The 24,559-nt window shown below is 42.8% G+C and overlaps 1 protein-coding gene across 1 annotated transcript in view; it reads right to left on the reverse strand.

Annotated features, from left to right (window-relative positions):
* PRXL2C (peroxiredoxin like 2C) overlaps positions 1-24,559 on the reverse strand; it is a 37,947-nt gene that overhangs the window by 4,100 nt on the left and 9,288 nt on the right. The window contains exons 2-3 of the mRNA XM_030567546.1: positions 1,125-1,540; positions 491-559 (exon numbers count right to left, since the gene is read on the reverse strand). Of these exons, the coding sequence (XP_030423406.1) occupies positions 491-559; positions 1,125-1,540 (485 nt within the window). The remainder of the gene's footprint in view (positions 1-490; positions 560-1,124; positions 1,541-24,559) is intronic.

A 24,559-nucleotide genomic window follows, 5' to 3' on the forward strand; every position in this document is an offset into this window, starting at 1 on the left:
TAATTCAGCGCTTTATAAAAAACCTGCTTATGTCGAAAGGGAAAGTGCACCCCCTCTCACTTTAAAAGTCCTCAAGGTCCTGCTCCATCTGGAGTTCGTTTTCCTGAGGATCTCAGCCTTTCTCACCAGCCATATGCTGATGCTGGGAGCAAAATGTGGCATAGCTCCAATCAGCAGAATAGAAAGAGGCAGACTGAGTTTTTTAATTTAGCAGGCGAATCGCCATCGTATGCCCTAACCACCAACAGGAGCTGGGTACTTGGTTCTTTAGAAAAGCAGAAAAACTCCAAACAACAAGATGTAATGCTGTATGGTACAACAACAAATTCATTCTAAATTCTCACAGGCAGGTATAACAGAACAATTGTTGCAGCAATGTGTGAAGACGGTAACTCCCTTCCCCATGGGCTTCCGGTCATCAAACGTCATGTAAGGAACCCTACTACTCCTGTCTCCCCAAACACAGACAGGTTAAGGGCATCTGACTTACCTGTAACAAATTCTTAGGAATTTTTGCCAGATCTTCTACATATTCTTTGCAGGTGTAACATAAGAAATGCTGAAAAGGTAACATAGCCAGGAGGAGATATCAGAAACCAACACAATCGCGCGGCAACGAAGCAACAAGGGACTTCAGACAGAACCCAGAGACCTCAGTTGGGACGGTGGGAGGCAGAAAGGAGTAGCGCTTACTAAAGAGACCTAGCTGCCGAATTCGGATGGCAATCCAAGTTTTATCAACCTTTGAGGGCGCTGGGATCTTGGTGTGGGCTTTCGCTAATAGGCTTGGGGTCACTAGGACAATCAGAGAGGGCCAGCGCTTCTCAGCTGGGGAATGGGAGAATGGGAATGGGTCTTATTTCAACAAGCACTTGAAATCAAAGTTCTCTCCCTCTCCCTCAACCTGGAGTGAAAAGCGCGTGTCTCTTTCACAAACAGCTCGGGGGGACCCGTGAAAACAGGGTGCTTGTTGCGCAATGGGTTCGCTTGTCTCGCCACCCGTCCCAGCCCATGTTAAGGACCCTTTCGGGTGAGGGAGCAAGTTATTAAACAGCGGTGTCCCGCTACGCACGAGTCGCTTGCACACGCCGGTGGAACGACACGAAAAGCGGCTCCCCTCTCACCCGCACGAACACCACGATGGCTCTGTGATCCCGGAACAGGGCCCCGAACGGGATCCTCCGCCCGTCTCCGTCCACCACCAGGCGTCGGGCGGCGTCTCGCAGCTCCCCGGCCTCCTGGGCGCTGAGCTGCGCGCGATCGCGGCTACCGATTTGCCGTGTGATCGCGGCTGCTGGGAGATTCGCCATGGTAGCGGCCGGGCCCCGGAAAGAAGCAGCTGAAGGGCGGGCAGCGGCAGAGGAGGCTGTGAGATGAAGTGCCAGCGCCTGTGGGAGGGCATCATCTCGCTTTCCTTTCTGGCGAAGATCCACTTCCAAGCGCAGCTGCTGAACACTCCACACCAGCAGCCGCTTCACTTCATTTGAGGAGGAGCTGAAGAGGCTGGTGTCTAAAAGATGCTTCCCAGGAATCTCTCCACCTAAAAGAGATTAGAACTGCTTTGTTGCCCTTACAATGAAAAAACACGACAGGCTTCTCCAGCAGCGTCCGCCAAATGCTGCACTTATTTTAAACTGCAGGGCTGGGAGCCTTACTACAGGATACTACTACAGAATTTTTCAAAGGGAAGTGAGCAAACTTGACAACTTCAGTTTTATCGTACATATAGACCTGTACAAAAATCCAGTCAACTATCTTCAAAGTCTTCTCACTCTTTTTACAGAGCAGATATATTTATCCATGATGAGCTGGCTCAGTTTGACTCTCCATTTGGAATATCAATCCAATTCTGTTAAAACTTTACCAAAAAGACTTTAGAGCCCACACAAGGAACATTAACATCTCCTGTTGTTTTGGCATTTATTATACATCATTTGCCAAAAGGTGCATTTTTAGAAATTATGTTACAGTCCAAAATACTTTCTGAATTATTTTTATTTATATGGCCTGTAATCTCAAATCTATAGAGGATTTCTGAATATTGTGAAAAATGATGTTCTATTATGATTGGGAAAGGTCTTGTGTCATATGATGCCCCCCAAAACTATTCTCAGATCTATGTCTGAATTTTTCTGTTCACTTAGCAGTTTGTATATATTAGATCCTAAATGCTTAGATTTAACAAAATAATACTAATAGAAAGCAATTTTCAAAGTGCTTTAAAAAGGAAGGTAATTGTACAGCACTTAGCACGAGGCCCTGACCCTTGGTTGAGGCTCCTATATGCTATTGTAATATAAATAATAATCATCTCAGGTTTTACAGAGAGGGAAACTGAAGTAGAGAAAGTTTAATGTTGATGTTCTCACAAAATAGCAGCCACTTTAGAAAATGTAGCTTCAGGCCCTGATCCAGAAAACCATCCAACTATGTGCTTAACTTTAAACATTGGTTTAAGTGCCATTGGCTTCAGTGGCAAAACTGAAAACAGAATCCAGGTCTATTGACCTCAGGTCAGTTCCTGGTCTACTGGAACAATGGTTACCTAAGAGCACTGGTTCACTAAATGCAATAGAGCATTCCAATATGGATTTGATTAGAGTCATTCTCCCTTCCCCCTTCTCTCCCTGCCCGTTTTTCCCCTTTCTTCTCACCTTCCACCTTCTACATGCAGAAATGTTAATAACATTAAAAGATACAACTTGCCATATTGATGTATGCTTTGTTGTCCTAAATTTGAAACACATGTTAAAATCTAAGCAGAATGGATAATTAGCACATTGACATCTGTGCTTCTGTTTTTATCCCAAAATATAATTCAAAAGATATGCCAATCTCCCACATTTCCATACAAATGATACAAGTTTTTACACATATTAATTAAAGGAAAAGAGATCATTGATGTCCAATGAGGAACACTTTTTCAGTGACTTATGAAAAATACTGAATTAACAGTCAGGGGCGGCTCTAGGTATTTTGCCGCCCCAAGCACGGCAGGCAGGCTGCCTTTGGCAGCTTGCCTGTGGGAGGTCCCCGGTCCCACGGATTCGGAGGCACGCCTGTGGGAGGTCCGCCGAAGCCATGGACCAGCGGCCCTTCCGCAGGCATGCCGCTGAAGGCAACCTGCCTGCCGCCCTCGCGGTGACCGGCAGAGCTCCCCCTGTGGCTTGCTGCCCCACACATGCGCTTGGCGTGCTGGTGCCTGGAGCTGCCCCTGTTAACAATTGAATTGTGTTGCACCTTGGATAGGAGATTCAGATTCCTGAATTCATGAGAAAAGAGAATAACTAACATCACACAGATGTAGAACAACATACCTATTCTAGAGTGGCTAATGAAACAATGTAAATATGTAACCTGAATATTCATTTGTATCAGCTGAATAGTGTGTTAAGAGAGATCACCACTCCCTATAATAGTAACAAAGTGCATCCACTTAATGTAATATATGCTTGTTTGCAAGGCAACATTATTTCCACTTTAGACCAGCATATGTTATCTGGGACTTCACCTAGACCATGTCTGTACTACAAAATTATGTTGACCTAAATTACGCCGGCATACAGCCGCTGCAGTTATTATATCACTTGTGCATGTCCACATTGCTTCTTGTGTCAGCGGTGCGTGTGCTCACCAGAAGTGCTTGTATTGATGCAGAGTACAGTGCACCCTGGGTAGCTATCCCACTGTGCAACTCACCACCATCCAGCACAGAGTGCTTAGGGAAGTTTTTGCAATGCTTCATAGGGTAAAAACAAGTCCTGCAGGGGTAGCTGGGAGCATCGGTTCAACTTCCCATAATGCAGTGTTCTCCATCCCATAATTTCATCCACATTCCATAATATTTCATGCCTCTTTTCAAAATCCCCACAAGCCTCCTTGCTGCTCGCCATCTGTGACAAAAGCATGGATCATGCACAGCTCTGCACTCCTGTGATGAGCATTGTGATCATGAGGTACCTGATCCTGCAGTATTTGCAGAGCAGCAAAAAGAGCCATGGGAAACATGATAATTTATAGGGGGCTAGCATGCTGTGGGACACAGAAAGAAACAATTCAAGGTTGTTGGTGGCATTCATGGAGCTGCTGAAGATGGTGGAATGCCAGTTCTGGGCCTCAGAAACAAACACTGACTTGTGGGATTTCATTGTTGTGAAGTTTTGGATGATGAGCGGTGGCTGCAGAACTTTTGGATGTGTAAGACCATATTCCTGGATCTGTGTGCCGAACTCACCCCATTCCAGTCCCAACACAGGGATGCCAAAATGAGATTCACACTGACAGCTGAGTGGTGGAAACTTGCAATGCCAGATTGCTACTGGTCAGTTGATCGCCATATTTGGGGTCGGGAAGGAATTTTCCTCCGGGGCAGATTGGTAGAGGCCCTGGAGGTTTTTCGCCTTCCTCTGCAGCGTGGGGCATGGGTCACTTGCTGGTGAATTCTCTGCAGCTTGAGGTCTTCAAACCACAATTTGAAGACTTCAATAACTCAGACATAGGTTAGGGGTTTGTTATAGAAGTGGATGGGTAGGATTCTGTGGCCTGCTTTGTGCAGGAGGTCAGACTAGATGATCATATTGGACCCTTCTGACCCTAAAGTCTATGAGTCTATGAGTTGAGAATCAATTTAGAGTTGGGAAATCCACCATGGGGGCTGTTGTGATGCAAGTTTGCAGGGCCATTTATCGCCTCCTGCGATGCAACACAGTGATTCTGGGCAATGTGTAGGACATAGTGGATGGTTTTGTAGCAATGGGCTTCCCAAACTGTGGAGGGACGATAGATGGCATACATATTCCTATTGTAGCACCAGATTACCTTGCCGCAGAGTACATCAATAGAAAGGGCTACTTTTCTATGGTAATGCAAGCACTAGTGTATCACCAGGGATGCTTTACCAACAGCAATATGGGCTGGTCAAGGAGGGTGCATCTTTAGGAACACAAGACTGTTCAGAAAGCTGCAAGCAGGGACTTTCTTTCCAGACTGGTGGATCACCATTGGGAGCAGTGCTTGAAATGCCTGCCCCTTGCTCCCATGGCTGATGAAGCCATACACCGGCTACCTTGACAGCACCAAGGAGCACTTTAACTACAGGCTTAGCAGGTGCAGATGACAATTGTATGTACCTTTGTTCATTGAAGGCTCACTGGCACTACATGAAACTGGATGTCAATGAAAAAAATATCCCAGTGGTTATAGCTGCCTGCTGTGTCCTGCAATAATATCTGTGAAGCAACGGGGGAAACATTTCTACTGGGATGGAGGGTGGAGGTGGAGTGGCTCTCTGCTGAATTTGAACTGCCAGATACTATGGCTATTAGAAGAGCTCAGCTCAGAGAAGCTTTGAAAGAACATTTTAATAGTGAGCCATAGTAATGTACGTTACTGTAGTTTGTTCTGTGATGCTGTATGGAATCTGAGAGACACTTTATGATATTGGTGATACTGATATTATAAAATTGCAAGGCATCCGACCAGATATGCTGTGTGAGGTATCTGCAAAAATGTTATAATTTTCCAAGTATGATAATCTTGCTTATATGTTTGTATCACCTTTGTATTATGAAATATAGGTATATCTGTTGTGACAGACCCAGGCCAGTGGGGTGCAGGAGTCTGGTAGAGGGCAAATGTACTGGTCACTGGGTGAGTAGTTTTCTGTTCCCTGAGTAACCAGAGCAGGGGCTGCACTAGAGTAATTGGAACTTGCTAGAACCAATTAAGGCATCCGGGGTTCTCTGCTCGGTGTCCCCATCAGGTTCCCTTCGTTTAGCCCTATGACCTCACTCCCGATCCTGTTTTTTCATTAGTTGTCCCCCATAATTACGTGGTGTCCCAGACCTGTGGGTCCTCCCCTTAGGCTGGGAGGAGGCCCTTTAGAAGTGGGCGGGCTTCGCCCGCCCACCCCCGCTGGATGCCAATAGGACCCCCGCTGGATGCCAATAGGACCAATTAAGGCAGTCAGGCTGATTAGAACACCTGCAGTCAATCAAGGCAGGCTAATCAGGGCACCTGGGTTTTAAAAGGAGCTCTCTCCAGTCAGATGTGGAGGAGCCAGAGGAGAGGAAATGTGTGTGAGGAGCTGGGAGCAAGAGACACAAGGAGCTGAGACTGAGAGGGTGTGCTGCTGGAGGACTAAGGAGTACAAGCATTATCAGACACCAGGAGGAAGGTCCTGTGGTGAGGATAAAGAAGGTGTTTGGAGGAGGCCTTGGGGAAGTAGCCCAGGGAGGTGTAGCTATCACACAGCTTTACAAGAGGCACTATAGACAGCTGCAAATCCATAGGGCCCTGAGCTGGAACCCAGAGCAGAGGGCAGGCCCGGGTTCCCCCCAAACCTCCCAGCTCCTGATCAGACACAGGAGGAGTTGATTCAGACTGTGGGGGAGATCACTGAGGTGAGCAAATCTGCCATTAAGTGCAGGACCCACCAAGGTAGAGGAGGAACTTTGTCACACTGTATTTCCAACCTTGTGTTGTGTTTCTGGGTGACGTCCCCAGACAGATTGGCATCCGCAGTGCCTAGCCTGTTTGACAGCCCATCCGGGTCATCAGCTTGCAATGAACTCATTGAAAGGAACCAGGGAAGACACCATATGAGTCAGCAAGGCATGTGGTCTGCCTGTGGACAGAGAACTCTAAGGCTTCCATGCCATGTGCTGTCAGCTTGAGTTTGGGACAAAGGAAGTATTAGCCATATGGCAAAAGAATGTAAAAGGCAACTATATCTCCATTTTATCTTCAATCCTGCTTCTTGCTTCTGGAATAACTTTTCTACAAACTGAAGCTCTGAACAAAGGACTGAATGACCCATCCAAGCTGTGGGTGTATTCCAGAGGGACTTTCAAGCCATAAAACTCACCAGTACTGCTAAGACTCTGATATATGAACTTTGAAGTCTCTGTATGTATCTGAATGCTTTATCATTTAACAACTCTCTTGTTCTTTCTTTTTTCTTCATAATAAATCCTTAGTTTTATACACTAAAGGATTGGCTGACAGCATGGTATTTTGGGTAAGATCCAAACCTATATCAACCCAGTAATGTGGCTGACCTTTGGGGTTCAGAAGAACATTTTATATATGTAAATAACTCTCATTGAACTGAATCCTAGGTGCTGATCTAGAGCCAGAGAACTGGAATGCAATAAAGGGGGGTTTGTGATTTCTTTTCTTTTTTTCTTTTTTTGCTTCTTGATAACCAGTGTTGGGAATCAGAAGCACAGGTTGGTGACTGTAGTTCAATGTTTACCACCAGTATTTGGGAGAATCTTCTCTCCTTTTTGCAGCCTGCCCTGCCCTTGGCATTTTCAGCGAGGGCTGCCACAGGCACCCTGGGTCACATGCTTTACCTGGCCTTCTCTTTTGTGGTTCAGAATGAATCTTGTAGTGATTGCTGTGTATGTACGAACATAACGTTGTCAATGTACCTATTAATATTGTTTTATGCGTTCTGTGACACAGTGCAGCAACAGGAAATTGATCGCTAAGAGATCAGATCATTACCAGTCAGCATATGTTGTGAACTAATAAGGATGAATTATGTGCCAAAATATAGAATTTTATTATGTAATATGAACCAGGATCATAAAAAGAACATGTAGAACTTAAAAAATTAAGGGAACAGAACTTAGGAAGGGGAAAGAACAGTCATTTCCATTTCAGGAAAACATACACCAACTGTGTCTTTCACGGGTCAGTGTATGTGAAGCTGTTATTTTCTTTAATGTCCCTGTGGGTGGAGTGGTAGGGGTAGTGCACCGACCTCTGATGCCACAAGGAATGTTGAGAGAGTGTATAGGGAGGTCCCGATATAGAGTTCTCTGTGGGCTGCAGGGGGAGGCGAGCATAGGTTTGTTGAACTTTCAGGTCCACTGGAGTCTGCAGCATCTCTGTTTGCTGTCTGAGAAGCACAACCATCTCCTGCTGGATGTCCCTATCCTTTTCCTGTGCCTTTCTACTCTCCACCTTATCCTTCTCCATGCTATCTGCAAGGGTGATCGTCCAGGCCCTGTGCTCCTTCTCTGATGCAGCACTGGCTTGCAGGATCTCCTGGAACACGTCATCCCAAGTACTTTTCTTTCTCCTCCTTATCTGGCTCAGGCATTCTGCATGTATGGAAGGGGAGACCTTCAAGGCCACAATACCAGCCTCTGAAGACACAACACACAGAGGTACCATTGCCAGTGTATTCATGACAGAAATCAAAATGTAGGATATTGAACTCACTCCCCTTGATCCCCACAAGCTGTAAGCACTTCATTCTCACTTCTCCTGGGGATCAATGCAGCACAGTGCCAGCCACAGCACCAGTGATGGTGAGTATGGCCCGGTGGAGGGGGAGCTGGGGAAATGACGGATTGTTGGGAATAGTTCACAGGCATGAACAGGTGGGGATGATTTTAGCTGATATGTAACTCCTGAGGGTAACAGAGGCAGAGAAAGCACAGTTGCTGCTGGCATCTTGATACTCCCTGGGGCCATATGCTGCTAGCCTGTGTGCTGCAATGGTGCCTACTAAGATAATTGCTCAGTGCTGTGAGAAAGCATCCTACCATGGCAGAAGAAATAAGGCAGCCCTTCCCAGAAAACTTTGTCAGAGGATTGCAGATTACCTCCATGAAAGTTTCATCAAGATGTCTACAGAGGATTCAGGGAACATCTGGTGCACATAAACAAACTGCTCCGTGTGGCCCCCTCTGCTTTACTCTGGAGGAGAATGAAAAGCAGATAGCAACTTTACCTCTCTTGGTTGTTTCACTATCTCTTCCAGAACAAGTAAAAAAGAGTAAATCAACAGATGTGTCCTGCTACTTTGGGGGCTCCATCCTTGTAATTTCAAAGCAAACTGCATGCTTCCAGAGGTTCCTTTCCCCGCATCAGGCTCAGCCATGCTCAACTGTGGGGACTGGTTGGACTGCGATAGAGTCAAAAACATGTCCTGGCTTGTTTTGTAGCTGGATCCTCTGGTTGCCTGTCCCTCGTACTACTCCTCCTTGCTGTTCATGGCAGGAGCTTGTGACTTGGGCTCCTCCAAAGTATCCACATAGCTCTTGGGGGCGTGGTGGCATCTCCACCAAGGATGGCATGCAGCTCTTTGTAAAAGCAGCACTTCTGCAACTCTGCACCAAATTGATTGTTGGCCACCCTTGCCTTCTGATACACAGCTCCTTGACTCCTTGCTGCAGCTCCTTGGCTTTCAACTGGCACTGTTGCTGCTCCTTCTAGTAGCCTTTCTCCTTGGTGCACTAAGCAATCTGCTCATAGATGTCAAAATTTCTATGGCTGGATCGGAGCTGTGCTTGCACAGCTTCTCCCCACAGATCCAAGAGATCCAACACCTCCTTTGTACTTCAGGCAGGAGCGCCTCTGCAGTGTGTAGCTGGCATAGTCAGCTGGGCAGTTGCACACAATGGAGAGTTGCTAGTTGTACTTGTGCTAGGAAAAGGAGTTTCAAAAATTCATGGGGCTTTAAAGGAGAAGGGCAGCTTCCTATCCTCCTGGTCCCTGAGCAATGGAGTTCACAATGGTGACCAGAGCAGTTAGGGTGGGGCATTGTGGGACACCTCCTAGAGACCATTAACAGTCGATGTAAGTAACACAGTGTCTACACTGACATTGTGTTGATCTAAATACATTGATTGTGACTCTACGCCGCTCAGGGAGGTAGTGTTAAGTCACCATAGCAGGGCAGTTACGTCAGCAGGACTGAAATGTAAGCATAGATTCATCGACAGCTAGGTTGATGTAAGCTGCCTTGTGTCAACTTAACCATGTAGTGTAGACCAGGCCCTAGAAATAGTTGATAATACATTTATTACTATTACGTATGGATAGAAGAGAGATAAGAGTGATGGTGTCCACAAAAGGACTTAGGCATTGCAACAGTGCACATCACGGTCTCTAACTTTTTGGCACATAGAAAAACACAGGAACACCATCCAATCCACAAAACTGAGTTAGGCACCTAGGCTTCCTGGGCAGCAAACAGGGAGACAAATGCCTTAGAATATGATCCACAAAAGCCAGCATGCTTAGTGAGGAGCTACCTCAGGTAGCCAATGGGAGATGCCAACAAGATGGATGTGTCCTAAACCCTGCCACTCTCTCAGACATAGTCATCTAACTCCAGGCTGCAGAAGGAACCGATCTCTGTTTAGCAATCCATGAATATGAACCTCTCACCTGGAGTCAGGTGGCTTAGGAGCCTAAGGTGTTTCTTGCAGGAATGAGTAAGACATCTGTCCTGCACCACATAGGAGGGTCAGTGGTGGTAGTGCCCACCTTATAACTTTTAGCCTACTGGTTAAGACACTTACCTACAATGTGGGAACCCTACTTATGTGGTGTGGGAGACCCTGATCAAATCCTTTCTCCCACACTGGCAGAGAGGGGGAACTGAATCTGGGTTTTCCACATCACAGGCAAGTGCTCTAATTGCTGAGTTAAAAGTTACAAGATGGATGGCAACACTGCTTTCTCCTCTTGTGGTAGCTGAAATCTGACTGGGATAGGACCTGCTCCGGTAGGTGGTCTCTGAGCATGCCTACCAGACAAGGCCCTGCATGTGATTTAGATGGACAAATGCCCGTCTTCCCTTGGTATGTGAATGGCTCTGGGGTTTAGGCAGAGAGATAGGTGATCAGACAGCTAGAAGGAGGCAGTAGTGCACATGCCCAGAGGCAGATAAATAGGCATCTAGGAAACTTTTACCCTGAAAACTTAGGCACCAAGTGAGTTTAGGTCCTTAAAGGGTTCAGTGGGAGTTTTGTGGATCACAGTGGAGTCAAAACTGGAACTTAGGTACATAAACCCAAAACTAAAGCACCTAAGTCTGGGGTTTAGGTGCCTAAGTAACTTTGTGGATCTGCCCTAGGAGTCCTAGATTTAAAAATATCATCTCATACTAAATACGAAAGTAATTCTCTAAATAAAGTTAAGTGACTTCTGTTAACAGTGTCTTTAGTAAAAATCAGGAAGAGCAATTAAGTAAATGAAAAACCTACATTTGCTGTAGCTGTAAATTTTGATGTGACATTACTGATACAACAGATATATGTGCTTCTTAAGTATTTAAAAGTACACTTGGAAAGATAATTCCTTAAATTATGATAATGAAATACTTTCTCCTATGGTACAAAAATGATGTGCAGCTACAGTCCCTTTTCCAAGTGGTTCTCCTCTTATGATTATCTGTTCCTTATTAACTCTCCCTTGTTGTCCTATTATAGAAGCTTCTTGCCAGCATGCTGTTCTGGGAACTGGCCCTTTAAAACTGGCAGAGGGAGTCAGCTGTAGCCTTCAAAAGGTCACTTTGCAGCTAGCTGCTTCATCTCTCTCTCCCAAATAGAAAGTATTCTTATCTCCTAATATAGTTTTCCGTTTATTATCCCCTAGGAGATGCTACATTTTCAGTCCCTACCCAACAATTTTCAGATAAGCTATTCGAACTTGCAACCTTTATTTTGATGAGTTTCATTCTTACTTCATTGATTTATTTGGGACGGTTCATGAGAATAAGGGCTACATGACTGGGATCACAGTGAGAGTGTTTATATATAAAAAGAATTAGTCATCTCCTCCTTTGAACCAATAATTTTAACACTATCAAAATATCTTTTTCTTAAAGGGTAACAACCATAGGTATATTTTTTCCCCATGGATCTTGTTTGTATTTGGTTTCACAACATTAACACTGGTGGCAGTTACTCTAGGGGAACTACAGACTTCACAGCAAAACTAAACATAGCAATATCAAACAAAATGTGCACCATGTAGATATTACCTAGTGGTATAAAGCAGAGCCTTCAATGCACTTAATCAGAGCTCACAATTTTCACTTCCTTTCCGTTATGGAGCTATCCAACCCATAGTATCTAAATGAGAAACAGAGGTGCTCAGCTAGACGTAAAGGGAAAGATGCTGCTGAATCAAGAAAAACAGTAAATTACACGATGAGAAACCATTTAACTGTTTTTTATCTAGTGCCCCTGGCATGTATGGTGTCCAAAAGAATGATAAGAAATCAAGTTTCCCTCCCCAAATAAATTATTTAAATAGGTTAGAGACAATGCATGAGGAAAGGGATACAACATAAATACAAAGTGACTCAATAGTTTGTCATGTGTCTTGTTAGCATTAGGGGATTTAGAAAGTAAGCTAAATATCCTGAACATTTAAATTGTAATGTAAGTTACATTAAAGGATTATGAGGTGAAGCAGGAGAGTAGAAGGGGATTGGTTATGACATACTTACTTTGGCTTGAATTGAGCCCTGTTATTTAATGTTCCTATATTGGTGTCTGATTATCCAAACACATAATACATTTCTAAAAAGGTTAAACATTGTAATTATTTTCAATAGAGAGAAAGTATTTTGCTCACAGCAAAGTAATCTGAAGCCAGCTTTCCCTCAATACCATGTTGCCTGTGGCTACACTGGAAAAATAATTTATCTATTTTTCTTTGTATTTATATTTTCTGTGTATAAAGGAGAGATGCGTGTAATGGATTCAGTCAGGGTGGCTCCACTAGTTATAGCAGCTATGATACTTGGCTGTGGTTTAGGAATTAGCTTCCTGGGGCCAGTGAATGGTTTAATACAGTAGTTGGAGGTCATAATCTCTTGCTAACTTTAGCACACATCAATGCTTTGAAAAAGACCGTTTAAAATTTAATTTTATGTGCAAGGGAAACATCAGTTTAATATAAGAGATGTCTCCTGTCCTGTCTTTGCTGGGGGATTAATTTAGGATCCAATTCCACTCCTACTGTAGTTGGTGGAATTTTTGCCAGTGCCCAGTCTAGCAGGGATTTTTTTCTACCTTTAATGACTACAGACTTGTAAGACTATACACATGTATATTCTCTAATGAAAATGAATAAAATATGTTGCCCCATTAACCTTCTTGATTACATGTTTGCATGGGATAATGTATGTGCCTACCCCCGGACTATAAACTGTATAGTTTTCACTTTTGTGCCCTTGCTGATGAACAACAGAAGTGGTGGCCTACAGGTGAAAGATTTTCTCTTCTATTACCAGTCACTTGAATTATCTAGTCATGAACTATATGAAATAAAAATGAGGGCCTATAGGGGATGGTATCCCTATCCCAGAATTGTTGTGGCAGCCTGAACCATTAGCAGAGAGACTGGGGGGTGATGCAGGGATATATATCGGAGAATCCCTATAGATGGCTCTGCCTCCATTTCCTACCTGGCATTAGAGGGACTTCCCATCTCAGAGCAGCAACAGAGTCTGCAGCCACTCAAGAGAAGCTATGTGAGTATGAGTTGAATTAGTGGAAAGTAGTGATTGCTGGAGATGTGGCAAGATATGTTCAAATTCTGTGTGGATCTCCAACTGATTTCAATGGGATTCCATATAGTTTGAATTACCACAGATAACTTATTACTTCTTTTCAGAATTTTACTTGGCAGAGTTAAAGGGTAGCCAGCATTAGCACAGATAATTTTGTTATAAAACTACTAAAGGCCCCAATCCTGCAAATTATGTATAAGCAGAACCTTATAGAAGTCCATGGCGCTCACTGTGGGTGTCTATGAGGCATTCATTGCAGAACCAAGGCATAAGTGCCGAAAGTTCCAAAAAGAATTTTTAAACAGTGGATATCAGTTTTTCTTTCTTGTGCCAACAGAGTAATTCTACTAAGAGGGAGAAATTATATGATCCCAATGTCAAAGGCTGATATGGAAAAATGGCAGAGAGTGCTTTGTATAAAATTTTGGTATGATACAATTTAAAGGCAACAAAATGTAAATCTTTATGGAAATAAGTTTATAAAGGCATAGCAGGAAAAATGCAATTGGATTCTAACAGGGCTTTTTTCAGTATGGAAGTGATATGATACAGGTTGGATCAGCCTGGTGGTTCTCTTGTAATTTTCTTTTCTTGTTTTAGTTTTAGTTTTCCATTCTTCTTCATGTGTGAAACCATTGCATGTAGGCATGGAAGGTTGTTGTATGAGTTGATTCTATATAAAGAACCATGGCATAATAAAACAACAATATGTGAGTTAGGATAGCTAACATAAATGACTTTTTTATCAATTTGCAAACATAACATTGGATCACTCACAGACACTTCAATTATGGAGGAGTGTGTTACCATTGATATGTTAATACATTTTTATTCATGATTCCCGGTACTTAGAAATGTACATTTTACTTGCATTTACTGCATTTCCTCCTTTTATCTGTTAGCATTGTGTGTGTACATAAAACTACAAATTCTAATAGAAATATATGTATCAAGAAGAAAGATTAATGAAAGTACTGAGAAACAGGGCAAAATGTGGAACTATATAAATAATTCATCTTTATTAAGAAGTTAAATAGTATCTTTTGATGCAGATTAACAACTTTGTTGAAGCAAATAATGCAATTGTGAAGGAAGTGGAAGAACGGAAGGAAGATTTCTTATTTAAACATAGACATACTATAAATATAGTGTATGAGGCCAGATCCTCCAGCCTTTGTGAATTAAAAGCTAAAGTGAACTAAGACGATTTTACTTCTGAATGAGAGAGATCATCCATACAGGGGTTTACAATAGTTCACTGTGTTTTAAATTCACACCTTTATTTCATTTGTTTTTACTTTCCTAGTGTCTCTGGGTAGACATGCCTAAGTACAAGTTAAATCATTGTAGCCATCTAGTTTCTAACTTGGTAATTAAGGACTTGTCTACAGTCTGAAAGCTAGGGCGTAAATTTAAAGTGCAGTAACTATTCCAGAATAACTCTATGTGTGGACACTTTTATTTGAATCCCACTTATATAAATTTACTTTCCAAGTGGATTAAGCTAAACTGGAACAGGACACTCTTATTCCAGAAAAAGAGTGTCCACACATGAAGTTATTCAGGAACAGTTTTTTGGAATAGTTACCCTGCATCCAGCTTTTCATAGCAATTTTGCAGGTTGCTTAAACAAATCTCTCTTTTGTTTCAGCATGTTTTTATCCTATGTACTTTTACGGCAAATATATATATTTTTGTTTTATCTAACCTGGGCTGAAGTAGGCTGTTCTTTCTGGGAAGATTCTGACTGTTATTATCTTATAGATGGAGTTATTTAACTGACTCCAGTTCCAGAAGAAGAGAATGGGGGAAAGGGAGATTTATATTTGGGTTGCTGAGCCAGTATTATGGAATGCCCCCTGCAACAAAGAAAGATTCCCCAGTTCAGAGGGGAAAACCTGTCGGAAGGATTCCAGTGATTTTCCCTACAGATTCTGGGATAAGAAGAACCTTCTACCCACACCTCAGGTTTTGAGGAGCTGGCATCCCATGGCATCCCCCTAGAGGGGTTTTGTACAGTCAGAATGAAGGGGACTACATGTTGCAGGAGTGAAATCCCCCATTTTCTGTGCACATGTTCCTGTTAGTGTGTATTAACTCCCTCTTGGACATTCATGGGATGTAGATGGGAGCATGCTGTAAAATACAGCCACTCCCTGACTTCACTAACATCTGCTCTGAAATTTTCATGGAACATTGACAATATGAAACTCACATGGAGAGGCTTCTATAGAATGGAGGGGATGGAGAGGAAGCTATGGACACAGCAGTCGCCATGTTGCTAGTTCTCATGATTTCATTGTGAGGTTTGTGATCTGGTGTTTCGCTTAAAGCCCCAGTTCCTGGAGACATCACCTGAGAATCACAATATCCATTAAATGAGAAAATATGTTGCTAGCCTTCCTGATTATGGAAAAAAATCTTGAAAATGTGACCCAAGTACAAGTTCAAGACTCAAAAACAGAAGGCAAATAAAGAACCCAACATGTATTCTTTTTAAAAATATCACAGGGGATGGGGGGACTGACTCATGATGTTTGAGTGTTTGGTGCTGGCAATGCTGCAGTCCCTCTCTTTGAAATACCTCCAGTTATTTCTGCCACATTTGGCTTCTCTCCACTCATGCTTAATGAATGGGTCCCATAGTCTCAGGACTACCTACTCAAGGTTGAATAAATGCAAAGGTTGAATAAGGCCCTTTTACTACTACAACTGCTATATTTACATTATGCTTTCCCTCCCATAGCATTTTACAAACCACACGCTGCTGAAGCCACCTCTGGGATGGCATGTCAGCTGTTTAATAGTGCGCACACATTTTACACCGAAGTGTACGATGGGAAGTGTACTGGGAAGTAAAGGAGAATACAGTATTTATTTAGGATGATGGAATGCAATTGCAAAGAAGTAATTTAGCCAAAACTTCGGGGCTAACTTTGCTGCCCTCATCTAAAGTGCCTGGGGATCTTTGATTGGCACAAGTGCTCAGGATCTCAGGTTGTTTTAAATCTCACCTGAGAGACAGGAGTTCCAGTGATTGCATTCACCCTGACACTGTGGGATATTAGTTTAATACTGACTCTGCTTTTGATATGTGGTGCTAAATGACAGTGATGTTTGCTGCCTATGAAGGAAGGAAGAGACTTCACCAGGTAAGTTACCTAACATACAGTTTACATTCTTCTGGAGGATTACAACATGTAGTAACATTGCTGAGCAAATAATAGTTGATGAAACTTTTAGGCCTAGAGTGAGACTGGCCTCCTGTCGGGGAGTGCACTGGGGTGTATGGAACCTCCCCAAATGCCAGTTTCAGTCCCTGTGCTTTGGGGAGTGCAGTCTACTGATTGTGTACCTCGGGCTGCATCTTGCCTCAGAGGGAGTTGATAGGGGCAGGTTTGAGGTGGGACCATGACTCCCCTCTCCCCAGCCTGCTGAAGGAAACAGGTGCAATCTCCCTACACACCAGGCTGTTTGAAGAATGATTGTGCCTCACTGAAGCACAAACTCTCACTTGAGTGATGCGGGTCCACATGACATCCAGTGTTAGCCAATGCCTAACTGGCTAACTTGCCCTTTGCTATATTTCAGTTTGTTTCACTTAGAGTCACATTTACATTTCATGTTCTAGGAAACACTTATAACTGAAAAATCTCAGGCAGGGCAATTGCATTTCTTATTTGGTAACAACAAAATCTAATCCGTTTGAAATCACTGCCTGCTAGAGATGAGCAACTTGACAGAGAGCAGCCACAATTGATGCAGACAGGCATACTGGTGAGAAGAGAAATGCTTCAAGGATCCATCCATGAGGCTGACCTCCATTGAAGGTATCTACCCTCTGCCTGCCTAAGGCAGAGCAGTCTTACTTGACTTTTCACAAATCCAGGGCACTGAGCTAAACATTTGGAGTCAGAAATGTTTCTTTCAGATCCAGCTTGCTAGGTAATCATACCTATATCTTTAGGATGAAAATTTGATCACTGTGATCTATGTTCGTTATATCAACACAGGAGTACAGTAACTCATTACATCTGGGGTTAATGGTGGACACAGAAACCACCAGTATAGAATACTATAGTTCACTTCCTTAGCAGAAAAAACAGAGAATACATCACCTAAGTCCTCCATGACTTCTGTTTCACTTCCATGGCCAGTTCAAGGCCCTGGACTTAATCTTTCCCTTTCCATTTGTGGCCCACTGTGAGAAACTGTCATTTTGGTTTAAAGCTTTTAATTTTAAACAGATTTTAAATAAAATCTATTGTTTTGTGAGCTATTTTTAAAAACAACTGGATGGGGTGTGGATTGTAGCCACAGACTGCTTCTGTGAGTCCTAAGAGATTGTTCCTTTTTAATCTACTGATTTTGCTCTCCAAAGTGAACACTCTCTTGAGTACAAATAAGTGAACACCCCTTTGAAGGGTGAAAGGAAGTGAATAAGCATAAGAACCACAATTGTTGTTTGGTGGCAGTCTATTGGAAGAGAGAACTTTGGTCCCAGCTATCTGGGGAGACAGACGGGCAGCTACGAGGCAGGGGAAGCAGTATTGTCTAGAGGCTAGAACACTGGGCTGGGATTCACAAGACCTCGGCTCTATGCCGAGCTGTGTCATTGGCCTACAGGGTGACCTTGGCTAACTCACTTCCCCACTCTATGCCTTAGTTTCCAAATCTGTAAAAAATGGGGCAAATGATGTTTCTCTCCTTTGTAAAGCACTTTGAGGTCTGTTGCTGTAAAGTACTCTGTAAGGACAAGGTATTATTCTAATATTAATCTCAGATTTTATAGAAATCATTTTCAACACATTCTTAATGTGCAGGAGCACAGAATAATAACTGGCATGCAAGTTTGCAAGTTAACCACTTGGTGTCATAGAAGCACAGCACACTGTTGCCTATATGTTCTTAAGTCTCTTTTCCCAGAATCAGTCAACCTGTCAGTTGAAGCTAACAGCATCCAGGTTTATTTTTAAGATGGTCCTTCAACAAAAGACCATCTCTGCTTTTTCTTATTCCAATTTCTGTTTTCTATGACAATTTCCATGTGCATCATTAACTTCCATTTCTATCTCACCTTTCTTTTTTATTTGCAATATGGTATCATAGTAGAAAGGCTGCTGCAAGATTTCTGACAGGAGCTGTTCGTAAGAGATTCGCTCTTTTCCCCTTGGGATGTTTTGCATGCTTACAATTTCCCAGAAAGGTATTATGAGTATTAGGTAAACGAATGTATCTTTTCAAATGAGTTTTAGAGTCGTAAAATTACTCATACAGGCGAATTTATTAGCATAAATATGCATCTATAAAAAGAATTAATATTAATAACCCCCCTATAATTTCAGGATAAATATGAAATTAAAGAATTAGAATTAGCTTTGGTTAGAATTGGTTAAGGAAATATATATGTGTTTGTGTTGTAAAGAAAGGCCCTGACTAGCAAGTAGAAGGGAAGGCCTTGAAAATAAGGCCAGGAGGAATAAAGTAGAGAGGATTTCTGCTTTAAAGAATAACTAATGGGATAATGGAAAGTTTCTAAAAATAAGGCCTCTGACCATCTGACTGCAGATGGTTTTAAATAAGGCAAAAATGATCTGTCTTAAAATGAGCCAATATAGCTCTTCCCAACTCACATGCTAATGTTAAAGCTTATGTCAATCCAGGTGCAATGGAAAAACTGTTGGTCAGCAAGAAGGAGGGAAGGAAACAGGGAGAAATGGTCTTGGGAAGAAAGTAAATCTTGTAAATCTTATCTGGATGAAGACTGGAAATAAGGATTTATTAATTGATTTTTAACTGAAGTCAGTAAGTGGCAGTGACATCACTTGTTTGTTAAAGGGTATAAAAAAGTAAATTTTTAAAGGGTGTGTTCCTAAAACCTGCTTGACCTCATTGGAGCTGACCAATATGGCTCTAATCACCACTGGCATTTAGGCCTTTTGTAAATATCTTGATCAAATGCTTATAAATGTTTTGTTACTGTTTGGATGTAGTAAATTGGTTATTATTTAGCCTTTTTAGGCATGTTTACAGAACTATATAAAATACCACTTGGCCTTTGAACTTAAAGGAATTTATGGTTAATTTAGTGTTGTGATAATACTCTTCATAAATAATAATAATTCCAAACCCTCCCGGCCCTCACTTTCCTCGTTTGGAAAAAGGGAGCTATAAACCCAATGAGGAAGAACATCAAGGATAATTAACTGGCAACCTTATGTTCCTTTTAAGAAACCATGTTGATCCATCATCTCTTGGGAATAGGAAGTCCCCTGGCCCTTGAATGAGAACTCAGGACAGGGAGGAATTCAGTGGATCTCTTTCACACACACACACACACACACACACACACACACACACACACACACACACACACACACACACACACACACACACACACACACACACACACACACACACACACACACATGCACAGTCTTTGCACTTGTGAGAGCACAGGGATATTCTCTCGGAGTGCTCCCAGGGAAACATATCACCCCAAAGGAGATGGGGAGGAGATAGGGCTATGACTTGGCTTCCCCTCTGCACTGGTTGGTGGACTGGGTGCAGCATACTATGGGGGAGAGGTGGGTACGGAGAAGGCTATATCATCCCAATGGACAGAGTACTACACTCTGTTAGAAGTCTGCAGAAATCTAGAAGTTCATTCTAGAAAGCAGCTTTATTTCTTCTTGCAAATAGCTCATAATCAATAACTTAGAGATGAGTCCAAATTGAGCCCCTGGATTTGGATACCCTCAAGTGTTCAAAATCTGAGTCTACCTCCAACTGTTGGGGTGTCAGTCCATCACTCGGACAATTGCAGCTTTGCAAAGATACACTGGTTTTCTTCAAGCTAGAGAAGAATTTGAATTGATAAGGAATAAATTGTGCTGAATACTCCATTGTCGTCTACCTGTATGGTCTTGTGCAGTTGGGAGATCCTAAATCCTGGCATCCTTAGAGTGTTAAAATGTTTGCTGTTCCAGAGTCTACTTTTGATCTCTCAGTGTAGTGGCATTTACCTTTCAGGCAAGCATTCCTAAGTTATTCTTCAGTGCGACAGAAATAAAATACATTTTATGGTTACTTATTCAAGCAAATATTCACTGAAAAGTGACATTAAGAAATGGATATTTAACAAGGGTTTAAATTTACATTGAGACTCATTGAAATGATGGTCCATGGCATATGCCTTCAGGAGCATACGCCACAGTGATATAAGGCAACATCTCTAACCAAAAACAGACTATATAGTATTAGTTTTAATTTGCTACCATCTAAGACAGAGGTGGGCAAGCTTTTTGGCCTGAAGACTACATCTGGAAATTGTATGGCAGGCCATGAATACTCACAAAATTGGGGTTGGAATGTAGGAGGGGGTGAGGGCTGTGGGGTAGGGCCAGAAATTAGGACTTCAGGGTGCAGGAAGGGGCTGTGGGCTGGGGCAGGGGTTGTGGTGAGGGCTCTGGCTGGGTGTGCGGGCTCTGGGGTGGGGCTGGGATGAGGGGTTTGGGGTGCAGGAGGGTGCTCCAGGCTGAGACTGAGGGGTTTGGAGGGTGGAAGGGGAATCGGGGCTGGGGCAGGGGGTTGAGGTGCCAGGGGGGTGGCTCAGGGGTGCAGGCTTCATGCGGCGCTTACCTCAAATGCCTCCCGGAAGCAGCAGAATGTCCCCTCTCCGGCTCCTGTGCAGAGGCGCAGCCAGGCGCCTCTGCTGCACACTGTCCCGTCCACAGACAGCTGCAGGGGCAATGCTTGGGGCAGCGTGCGGAGTAGAGGCCTCTGGCTGCCCCTACGTGTAGGAGCTGGGAGGGGGACATGCCACTGCTTCCGGGAGCCGCATGGAGCATCGGAGTGTGGCAAGCCTCAGACCCCACTCCCTGGCGGGAGCACGAGGGCTGGATTAAAATGACTGCCAGGTCAGATGCAGCCCACAGGCCGTAGTTTGCTGACCCCGATCTAAGATGATTGCTATTAAAAAATGAGCTCTTTTAAGCAGATAAACAATCACAAACTATAGTTAAATTTTATCATTGTTGCAAAATGATAAATTGGAATCTGTGGTGAATTCTTGAGAAATGGAGTCCTCCCATATCTCTTAGTCTATTATAAAGTATTAGATATGATATATTTCAGGAAGACCTAAGTAAAAAATTAGATTAATTAGTGGATGAGTGGTAGGGCTGTAGGGAATTGTACACACTTTTTAGTCATTCAAACAGTCCTTTGTCACATCACCACAGTACTCTCTTACCACTAACCTGCTATCTAAACATTTACTCTAAAACATCATTTTATCCCTTCCTGCCTCGAAATCCAACTGTGAAGACATTCACAACACATTTGTGAGGTCACTAGAAAACTGTGGCCACCAGGGAAGCTGTAGATCCTATACTTTTCATGCAACGCCATGCATATATTGTCTTCCTGACCATTTGGCTGACCCATTCTTTTAAGAGGGTAGTGGGACAGCAAGCAGCCTTTCCCCAAAAGGAAAAATAGACCTGAGGGAACTGCACAGTTTGGCAATCAGAATCCTTCTCCAAAACCTCTAATGCTGATAAAAATTGATCAATTTAGATAAAAGATGTGGTCTGTTGGAAAAATTTATTTTAACTTCCCAAACCAAAAAAAGAAAGGTATATGTACATTGATGGAAGAGTCTTTTACCCCTTAGATACCATTGCTTGTCACTGCTCCCTGAATCTTTACCTGGCTGTTCTATGTTAGAATTTAACTTGTCATTAGAATTCTAAAGAATGCTGCATGTAACAGAGAACATAGTGCTGTTGGCAGCAATGGCAGGGGGCTGTTTAATATTCATGGTGCATGCTTTCAAAAATACAGAGCATGTTTTTCAAACTTCAGTGCACATCTGTGCATCACGGCATGTTAATTTTAGACCCTGGCGGCCACTGAACAAGTTGGGCCAAATCTCCTGTCAGTTACACTGGTAGAAATTTGGAGGAATTCCACTATTTTTCAAGGGGGTTACACTGGATTTATACCAGTGTAGCTGAAGGCAGATTAGGTCCACTCTCTGTTTCTGGCTGCCATGCTCTGGTGATGGTTTGTGCTTACTGTTATTACAGGCCTATAGGGGTGCTTGTACAACAATCTCAGTTCAATTTGCTGATTTTAAATAAACACACTTCACCAAGATGCTTGTTAGGAAGCCATGGAAAAAGGAGTGGGGCTGAGTGCCAACCTCCTCTGATTTCCAGACAGAATCCTTTCAATATTTACTGGAGTCAGAGAGACCTGATCTAAATGTAACCACCCCCCATCCACTTTTTTTCTCTCTCTCACTCACAGTTGGCTTACTCATTATATTGTTAGACCCCTAGGTAACAGTGTTGAGATGCTAGTATAATCTATGTTCATACAGTGCTCTCAACCCATACTAGTCCAGAAAGTGAGAAACTGTCTCTCGCTATGTTTCATAGCACAATGGAGCTCCCAATCTTGGTTTGGGATCCTGTGTACTACAGTTATAAATAATAATAACCAGAACCTGGAATCAAACACAGAGCTCTTGTGTGGTAGCACAGGACACTGGCTCCAGGACATTTAAACTCATTTCATTGCAAAGTAATATTTTAGCTTACACAATATAGCTATAGTAAAATACAACTCTGTATGTCAGGTAGCTTAATAAATTAGTTTTGCTTATTACTTTTTCTGAGTATGTGAAACTTTTCCAGTGTTCTTACTGTGTTCTGACTTGTTCAGTTTTATATCCTACTTATATGATTGCCTCTTGCAGCTGTGACTTTCAAGGTTAAATTGAAGCTGAGTTGTATACTGAGGAAATTAATGTGTACAAATGTGATTAGGACATGTGATTTTTACTCTTTGTATATTTGTTGCCAGAATAAGTGATAATTATTTAGCTGTGCAAGAGCCAAGAATCTTTATATTTTGTGGCATCTACAATTCAAGGGCACAAAACAGTTCTGGAATTGGCTGTACATAGGAAGAAAACTTGAATGCCAGTTGTTCTCAATTACAGAGACAAGGTGGGTGAGGTAATATCTTTTATTGGACCAACTTCTGTTGCTGAGAGAGACAAGCTTTTGAGTGAACCAACTTGTCTCTCTCAGCAACATAAGTTGGTCCAATAAAAGATATTACCTCACCCACCTTGTCTCTCTAATATCCTGGGACCAACACAGCTACAATAACGCTGCATACAATTGTTGTCAATGACTAATCTAATCTATCAACATGACCTATGATGGTCATAAGAAAAAGCTCTGTGAACAATGCAAAGAGGTTAGTATTTTTAGACATAGCTTTTTGGAATCAGAGAACTATGTTGTCTCATGTATACTGTAGTTAGATTACATAAATAATTATCTTTTCTATTTTTCTAGCTCCTATCACTACAGTATTTCCAATACTTGACTCTGTACCACTGACATTATAGGGCACCATATTTGTTCTTTTAGTGAAATCCCTGTGTGCTAAATTTCAGTAATTTTTTCTAACTTCCAGTTTTGCAAATTCTAACAGGGATCTGAAACTCAAGCTGTGTTATCTCTGTCTTATATATCATGACCAGTAAAGATTCTGAAATTAGAGTGGCTGTGATGATTTTGATGATTATGTCTGACTGTGATGAGGTATTCACTCTACATTACCCCTAAAGGGGTTAAGGTGTCTTAGAAGGGGCTGCTTTATCTGGTAGGCTGCACCTGGGGGGAAATTTAGGCTTGACTGACAAGCAGTAATTGAAAATGTAGCCCACATGGGCAGGAGTAGGCAGTGGCTTCTATATGGCAAGAAGTGAGAGAAAAAGTGTGGAGGGGTGTAGTCACTTTTTGAGTCTGGTGAAGCAGAAGTCCCCTGATCCTGATGGAAGGGGTTTACTCAGAGGGGTGGGGAAGCAAGAATGCTGTAGAGGTTGGAGCTGGAAGAAGAACAAGGAAATGGCAGCAAGTGTTGAGATGGTGCAGACCTTGGCTGATGATTGCAGGATCTCTGGGTTGGAACCTGGAGTAACTGGCCAGCCTGGGTTTTATGACTACCAGCCACTGAGAAAGTGGCACAGGCTTGAGTTGGAGGACTGCCTGGGATGGCACCTGAACAGCTGGTCCAGTGAGACTCTGTTATGACCCTGGAATAGTGACCTGGCTGGAGGGTGAAGCCATGAAGAGGTGCCCCTGAGACTCCTGGAGAGCAAGAGGGGCTATGGCACTGGTGAGCAAAGGAAGGCACCTGACAGGGCAG

The sequence above is a fragment of the Gopherus evgoodei genome, chromosome 6 (assembly GCF_007399415.2).
Source record: "Gopherus evgoodei ecotype Sinaloan lineage chromosome 6, rGopEvg1_v1.p, whole genome shotgun sequence".
NCBI lineage: Eukaryota > Metazoa > Chordata > Testudines > Testudinidae > Gopherus > Gopherus evgoodei.